Source organism: Belonocnema kinseyi, chromosome 8, assembly GCF_010883055.1.
Source record: "Belonocnema kinseyi isolate 2016_QV_RU_SX_M_011 chromosome 8, B_treatae_v1, whole genome shotgun sequence".
Taxonomy (NCBI): Eukaryota; Metazoa; Arthropoda; class Insecta; order Hymenoptera; family Cynipidae; genus Belonocnema; species Belonocnema kinseyi.
Window position 1 is genome coordinate 9,935,886 of NC_046664.1, and position 8,922 is coordinate 9,944,807.

General features: G+C 23.3%; 1 protein-coding gene across 1 annotated transcript in view; it reads right to left on the reverse strand.

Annotated features, from left to right (window-relative positions):
* The window catches only part of LOC117177964 (transmembrane 9 superfamily member 3), a 44,249-nt gene that overhangs the window by 16,331 nt on the left and 18,996 nt on the right, over nucleotides 1-8,922 (reverse strand). The window contains exon 6 of the mRNA XM_033369105.1: nucleotides 2,629-3,122. Coding sequence (XP_033224996.1) covers nucleotides 2,629-3,122 — 494 coding nt within the window. The remainder of the gene's footprint in view (nucleotides 1-2,628; nucleotides 3,123-8,922) is intronic.

The following is an 8,922-nucleotide window of genomic DNA, read 5'->3' on the forward strand; positions in this document are numbered from 1 at the left end:
AAATCCTTGTGAAATCTGGTAAGTCTATCCGAAATATTTGCGAAGTATTTGAAAACATTGTGACGTCCTTGAAATATTTAAGAAATGATTTAAATATTTGTCAAATTGATGTCCAATCTTTCTGAAATCTTTAAATATCTTTGCGAAATCTTTTCAATATTTTTTGAATATTTATTAATATTTGTCAATTCATTCAGAAATATTTGTAACATTTTTTTGAATTATTTGGAAATGTTTGAAATATTTGTTAATATTTGAAAAATTATCGAAATCTTTTTGAAATCATCTATCCGAAATATTTGCATTATATTTGAAATCTATGCAAAATTTTTTGAAGATCATTAAAATATTGTAAGTCTATCCAAAATCTTTTCGAAATATTTGAAAACATTCTGATATCTTTTAAATATTTAAGAAATCATTGAAATCTTTGTCAAATGTTTCTGAAATTTTTGCGAAATATTTGAAATATTTGGGAAATAATTTCGAAAATCTTTGTGAAATCGGGTAAGTCTATCCTAAACCTTTGCGAAAAATATGAAAACTTTGTGATATCTTTGAAATATTTAAGAAATCATTGGATTCTTTGTCAAATTTTTCTGAAATATTTAGAAGAAATCTTCGCAAAATAGGCGAAATATTTTTAGAATACTTATTAATATTTGTGAAATTATTGGGAGATATTTTCGAAATTTTTGTGAAATCTTTGTCACATCTTTCTGAATTCTTTAGAAATATTTGAAATATATGTTAGTATTTGTGAAATTCTCGAAATATTTTTGAAACCATCTATCCGAAATATTCGCATAATATTTGAGATCTTTGTGAAATCTTGTGAGTCTATCCGAAATATTTACGAAATATTTGAAAACATTGTGACATCTTTGAAATATTTCAGAAATCATTGAAATTTTTGTCAAATCTTTCTGAAATCTTGGCGAAATATTTGAATTTTTTTTAATATTTGCTAAATTATTGAAATCTTTATGAAATCTTGGCGAAATATTTGAATTTTTTAAAATATTTGCTAAATTATTAAAATCTTTATGAAATCTTTGGAAAATCATTGAAACCTTTGTGAAATATTGCAAGTCTATCGGAAATATTCGCATGATATTTTAAGTCTATGTGAAATCTGTGGAAAACCATTGAAATCTTGTAAGTCTATCCGAAATGATTGAAAACTTTGTGATATCTTGAAATATTTAAAAAAAATCATTGAAATCTTTGTCAAATCTTTCTGAAATCTTTAGAAATCTTTGCGAATTATTTGAAATTTTTTAAAATATTTGTAAAATTATTAAAATCTTTATAAAATCTTTGTGAAATCTGGTAAGCCTATCCGAAATCTTTGCGAAGAATTTGGAAACTTTACGACATCTTTGAAATATTTAAGAAATCATTGAAATCTTTGGGAAATCTTTGTGAAATCGGGTAAGTCTATCCTAAACCTTTACGAAGAATATGAAAACTTTGTGATAACTTTGAAATATTTAAGAAATCATTAAAATCTTTGTCAAAATTTTTTGAAATCTTTGCAAAATACTTGAAATATTTTTTGAATATTTATTAATATTTGGGAAATTATTGGGAAATATTTGCGAATTTTTTGTGAAATCTTTGTCACATCTTACTGAATTCTTTAGAAATATTTGAAATATTTTTTAGTATTTGTGAAATTATCGAAATATTTTTGAAATCATCTGTCCGAAATATTCGCATAATATTTGAAACCTTTGTGAAATCTTGTAAGTCTATCCGAAAGATTTGCGAAATATTTGAAAACTTTGTGATAACTTTGAAATATTTAAGAAATCATTCAAATCTTTGTCAAATCTTTCTGAAATCTTTAGAAATCTTTGCGAAATATTTGAAATTTTTAAAAATATTTGTGAAATCTTTGGAAAATCAATGAAATTTTTGTGACATCGGGTAAGTCTATCCGAAATCTTTGCAAAGAATTTGGAAACTTTGTGATATCTTCCAAATATTTAAGAAATCATGAAATTCTTTGTGAACTCTTTGTCAGATCTTTCAGAAATATTTTCGAAATATTTTTTGTATATTTATTAATATTTGTAAAATTATTGAAATTTTTGTGAAATCTTTGTCACTTCTTTCTGAATTTTTTAGAAATATTTGAAATATTCGTTAATATTTATGAAATTATTGAAAACTTTTTGAAATCATTTATCTGAAGTCTTTGTGAAATCTTGCAAGTCTATCGGAAATATTCGCATAGCGAATTTCTATCCGAAAGATTTGCGAGATATTTGAAAACTTTGTGATATCTTGGAAATATTTAAGAAATCATTGAAATCTTTGTCAAATTTTTTTGAAATCTGCGGGGAATATTTGAAATGTGTTTTAAATATTTGTGAAATTATTGAAATATTTATAAACTATTTGTGAAATCTGGTAAGACTATCCGAAATCTTTGTGAAGAATTTGGAAACTTTGTCAGATCTTTCAGAAATAATTTCGAAATATTTGAAATATTTTTTGTATATTTATTAATATTTGTGAAATAATTCAAATCTTTATGAAATCTTGCAAGTCTATCAAAAATCTTTGTGAAAACTTTGAAATCTCGACGTCAGGCTAAAATGTAATGAAAATCTGACTTACATTTCGATGAAAATGGATCCAAAGGGCAGAATTCCACCCAGCATGATGATCACTAGAGGTTCCATGAACCACTTCTTTTCGGGAATGGGCCTCGGGACCGCGTTGACCCTGCAGGGGGCGTCCGGCGTGCCAGCCAGATTTCTGCCGAGAATCGTCCCGACCAAGGTCAGCGGGAGAATGACAAATATGCAGATGCAGGTGACCGCCACCATCGATCCGAAGGGGATCGCTCGACTCGCGTGATAGTACATGGCGATGAAGTTGATGAAAAAGGCGGTACCGCAGACCAGTGCGGGTATCATGAACGCGCTGAGCAGCATCTGCTTGATCCAGATTCGGCCTCCCATCCGGGCGTACAAACCGCCTCCGGCGTACCCATTTATCGGCGAAGTTGCCGCATAAACGAATATCGCCGTCGACAACATCGAGCCTCGCTCTGTATAAAGTTCTCCGATTATCGCGAAAATTATCACGCTAAAAACCACTACTGTTATCTGAAATACCAAGGACAATTCGAGTCAACTACTGGGATAAAATCGAATAAAATTCCTCATTAACAATTTCAACTGTTTAATTAATTTTAAATCTTTTCAAGACTCAGATTTTGTCTACAAATAACAATTGTACAATTGCCTTTTAAAAACCAAAATTCAACAATTTCACTGGCAACTTGAACATTTTTTTTTAAATATGTAACAATCAAAATTGTAACGTTCAAAGTTAAGAAGCTCTTCGAAATTTTAACGATTCAAGGCTTTCTACTTCAAACAATTCAGTTTCAAATTGTTTAATTTTAAATATTTCGTTTCAATATACATTCGTCATAAATAAACAGCCAAATATTGCTAAATATTCTTTTTCTTAATTAACAAAATCTGAAATTGAACTACAAATAATCTTCGTGAAATCTTCGCGAAATATTTTAAATCTTTGTGAAATTCATGAAAAAATCATAGAAATCTTAGTGTTAAATTCGAAATATTTGATAATATTTGTGAAATTCTTGAAATATTTGCGAAAATTTGTCAATATTTGGGAAATCATTAAAATCTTTGCGAAGTTATTGAAATATTTTTGAAATATTTAGTAATCACTGTTAAACTATTTGAAATATTTTTTGAGTATTTGTTAATATTTGTGAAATTATTCTAATCTTCGTGAAATCTTTCTGAAATGTTTACGAAATATTCGAAATCTTCTTGAAATATTTGGTAATATTTGTCAAATAATTTGAAAATTCAACAATTTCAATGGCAACTTGAAAAATTTTTTTAAAAATATGTGTCAATCAAAATTGTAACGTTCAAAGTTGAGAAGCTCTTCGAAATTTTAACGATTCAAGGCTTTCTACTTCAAACAATTCAGTTTCAAATTGTTTAATTTTAAATATTTCGTTTCAATATACATTTGTCATAAATAAACAGCCAAATATTGCTAAATATTCTTTTTCTTAATTAACAAAATTTGAAATTGAACTACAAATATATTATTATGAAGTTGCTTTTAAGTTAAAAATAGTTTATAAAGTTTAAATCGGATGTTTTGCATTTTTCAAATGACTAAGACTTTCTAATTTAAATGGTTTATTTTTTTACCTTAAAATCTGTAAATTCTTAATTTTGAATAAAGTTGATAAACTAAAAACGGTTTTTAACCCAAATTTGAAGCTTTAAGCGCTTTGAATGAATAATTATTTAAGTTTTCAAGACTGCTTTTTAAAATACTTTAAATTAAAAATACAAACCTAAAATGGAAATTTTTTTAAATAGAAGATTTTCAAATTATGCATTGTAAACTAAATGATGTAATAATTAAAAAAGATAACAATTCAACAAGTTACTTTTAAAACTTTAGAAATCAAACTTGGACAAATTTTTCTTCTAACTATTTGTCAAATTTCCGGTTTCCCGGTCCAGTTGCTACCCTGAGTCTGTGAAATCTTTGTGAATTCTTTGGAAAATCATTAAACTCTTTAAAATTTTGGAAATATTTGATAATATTTTAAAAATCTTTGATATATTTTTGAAAGGTTTGCAAAAATTTTGAAATCTTTGTGAAGTCATTTATGCTTTTATGAAATATTTTTAAACTATTTAATAATATTTGTGAATTCGGAATCTTTGTCAAATCTTGATAAAATCTTGGTAAAATATTAAAAATATTTAACTATTTATTTAACTATTTGATATTTGTAAAATTATTTAAATCTTTGCAAAATATTAAAAAATTTTGAGAAATCTTTCTCAATCTTTGGGAGCCTTGGAAATATTTTTGAAAAATTTGTGAAATTTTTTTAATCTTTAAGAAATCATATATGCATTTGTAAAATCTTTTAAATCTGTCAGAAACCTTTGTGAAATCTTGGCGTAATATTTGAAGTCTTTGTGAAATATTTGAGGTACTTGATATTTGATAATACTTGTGAAATTCTTCAAATCTTAACAAAACATAAAAAAGGTTTGTGAAATCTTTGAAAATCTTTGATACATTTTTGAAAAGTTTGTGAAATAATCGAAATCTTTGTAAAATCATTTATACTTTTATGAAATGTTTTTTAAAACATTAAAAATATTTTTAAACTATTTGATATTTGTAAAATTATTTAAATATTTGTAAAATATTTGAAATTGTTGAATTTTTATCCCAAAAAGATCGCGGTTAATTTTTCAAGATCAAAATATGAGTTTTCAACCAAAAAGTATAAATTTTTAACAAACCAGTGTCATTTCAGACCAAGTAAAATGAAAATTCTACCAAAATAGGTGAATTTTCAAATTAAAAAGATATTTATTAAAAATACTATAAAGAAATATTTTAATAAAAAAACACAATTTTTTAAAAGTTCAAGTTCTTTTTAAATTATGATTTGAATTTGAAATGACAATGATTGAAAAAAATATATTTCTCAATGGAAAATATAAAAATAAGATTTTTATTATGAGATCAATAATTTATAAAAAATAATTGTTTTCATTCTTTAGATTCTGAAATTTTCTAGTGTTGGGAATTTGACAATGTCAGATATTTTATAATTCGGCAATTTTCTTTTCGATATTTTTCAATCGTCCCAAATAATTCTTAGATCTAATTTTTAACATCCCGGGTATTAGCGATTAATTAATTATTAATTATTATTATATGAATTTACAACATACTTAATGTAAAATAACACTTAATATTAAAATAAATAATTTTGATAATAGCTTTTACAATAAAATTTCAGTATTGAATAAAAAATTAATCGCTAATATCAAATAAATGAAAAAAGTATATCTAAATTTATTATTCAAATCTTAAAAAATCTACAGTTTGTATACTTTTTTTTTAAATCTTTACAAGTTTCAGGAAATCATTAAAATTGTTTTGAATTTTTTTCTTAGAATTGATATTTCAGAATATAATATCATTTGAAAGTTTACCTTGAATGTTAATAAACAAAATTTTTTCTTAAAAAATACACAATTTGTTCAAAATTGTTGGAAATCTTTTCAAATTTTAAATTATTTATGATAAAATAAAATTCATTTCGAACCAAATAGTTCAATTTTCACCCAAATAAATGAATTTTCTACCATAAAAGATAAATTTTTAACGAAATAATTAGTTGAATTTTTAACCAGAAAACATGAATGCTCAACTAAAAAATCTTTTAATTTTTTATTTAAAATACTTGAATACATCCAAAAAGACGAATTGTTAACAAATTTAATTAATTTTCAGCTAAAAAATATCCATTTTAAACCAAAAATGAAATAAATAAATTTTCAGTTGAAAAAATTAATTTTAAGGCAAAAAAAAACTCATTTTCAACTAAATAGTTAAATTGTCAACAAAAGAAAATTAAATTTATACCAAGATAAAAAAATTGAAACATCTTTTGAACTTATTCGTATTTTCCCTAAAATTTTTTTAAAAATTTCATAATAAAAAAAATTGTTTAAAATTTTCTAAATTTTATGATATTTTTAAAAAACTTTTGAAATTTTATATTTTTAAAAAACTTTTGAAATTTTCTTTTTTAAATAAATTTTTTTTAATAAAAAATCATTTTATGACTTTCCCAGAAATCTTAAGAAAACCTTTTTGTTTCTTGAAACTTTTCGAAAATTCTAAACCTTCTAAACATAATTTTATACAATAAGAATTTTTCTAAAACTGGAAAAATGCCGAATTTTTTTCCAGAATTTTGGGAATCTTTTGAAATGTTTTTAAACATTCTCTTAAAATTAGATTTTTGAAACATGATTTTTAAACGAAATAGTTAAATTTTAAATTAAAAAAGATCGATTTTTAACCAAAAATTAAATGGTTTAATTTTCTGTTAAAATAATTAATTTTCAACTAAACTGGCGAATTTTTAACAAATATAATGAATAATAAAATAAAAAGGTTAATTTTCTGCCAAAAAATAAGATTTCTCAACAAATTACATGAATAGAAAACTAAATACATAGTTGAATTTCGAACTAAAAATGATCAATTTTCAACAAAATAGTTAAATTTCAAGCTAAAAAAGATCAGCTATCAACAAAAATTATGAATATTTAACCGGAATATGTACTTGAATTTTCAACCAAAAAGATAAAGTATTAACTAAGATGAATTTTCAAACAAAATAACAAGCAAAGAAAAAACTATTTTTTTAACAAAATACATGAATTTTAAACGAAATAGTTAAATTTTTAACTAAAAAGATCAATTTTCCATCAAACATGGAATGGCTAAACTTGCAATTAAAACAATTTTTAAGTAAACTAATGAATTTTCAACCACATATTATGTTAAAAAATAATACTTAAAAAAACCTTATCAAAAGTGATTGGTTTTCAACTAAACTTGTAAATATTTAACTGAAATAGTTGGATTTTTCAAACAAAAAAGAAATAGATTTTCGACAAAAAATTCGTTTTCTTAAGAAAAAGTTTTCAATCAATTAGCTCTTATTTCTACCAAAGAAATGGATTTTTAATTAAAAAGATGCATTTTCAACCAAAAAAATTGTGTAATACTGGAATTCTTAATAGAAAAGAAGAAATTTTAAACAAAACAAATTCTTATCCAAATTATTGAATTTCTAAAAAGGAAAGATCAATTTTCAACCAAAAATGTACTTTCAAATTTTAGGTAAAAGGAATTAATTTTCAACCGTAAATATTAATTTTCTACAAAAAAAAGGCAAATTTTTCAAAACCTTTGATACCAATTGAGTTACTGAAATTAATAAAAAATTCCTTGGAATATTTTTAAATACCTTTAAATATTTTAAATACCTCAAATTTATTAGAAATTCCTTTTAATTTGTTAAAGCTCTTTAAAAAAAAAACTCGGAATTTGTTTTATAACTTTTAAAGTCCTTTGGAATCATTTTAGAATATTGAAATCAAAAAAAAATTCCCTTGAATTTTGTAACTTACATAAAACTTTAAGAAATATTTTAAAATACCCTGAAATATTTTTAATTCTTTGAAATTCCATTAAAATTACTGAAATTAATTTAAAATTATTTTAAATCTTTAAAAACACAGTAAAATATTTCACAGCTCTTGAAAATTCCTTGGAAATTAAATAAATATTCCAAATCCTTTGAAATCGCTTTAAATACTTTTTTACAGATCTTGAAAATTACTTGCAACATGTACAAATAACGTAAAATCTTTTAAATTCGTTGAAATCGCTTCAAATCAATAAATACAATTTTTTTATTATTCTTATTTTTTAAATACCCTAAAACATCTAAAGGTCCTTAAATATTTTCAAAGCTATTTAAAATGTCTTGAATATTTGTTAAATTATTTAAAAACCCTTAAAATATTAATCTATAAAATCTATACATATCTTCCGAAATTCTAGTAAATTCTTCCAAACCCCACGAAAATTTATTTATATCCCTTAAAACCATGAAAATCTCTAGAAATTCCTTAAAATTTTTTAATCTATCGAAAATGCCTTAGAATATTTAAAAATTCCCTAAAATATTTAAATTTTTTAGAAATTCCTTGCAATATTTTAAAGGTGTTGAAAATTACTTGAAATTTTTCAAAATTTAAATTATTTAGGATATCTCTAAAATATTTCAAATCTCTTCAAATCATTTTATATCTCCTGCAATTTGTTAAAGCTCTTGAAAAAAAACTTTAATTTTTGTAAATATCCTAAAATCTTTTAAATCTTCTCAAATCACTTAAATTATTCAAATCAATTAAAAAATTCTATAGAATGCATTAAAATAACCCAAAATCCTTTAAATCTATGGAAACATGATGAAATATTTGAAAATCCTTAAAATCATTTCCT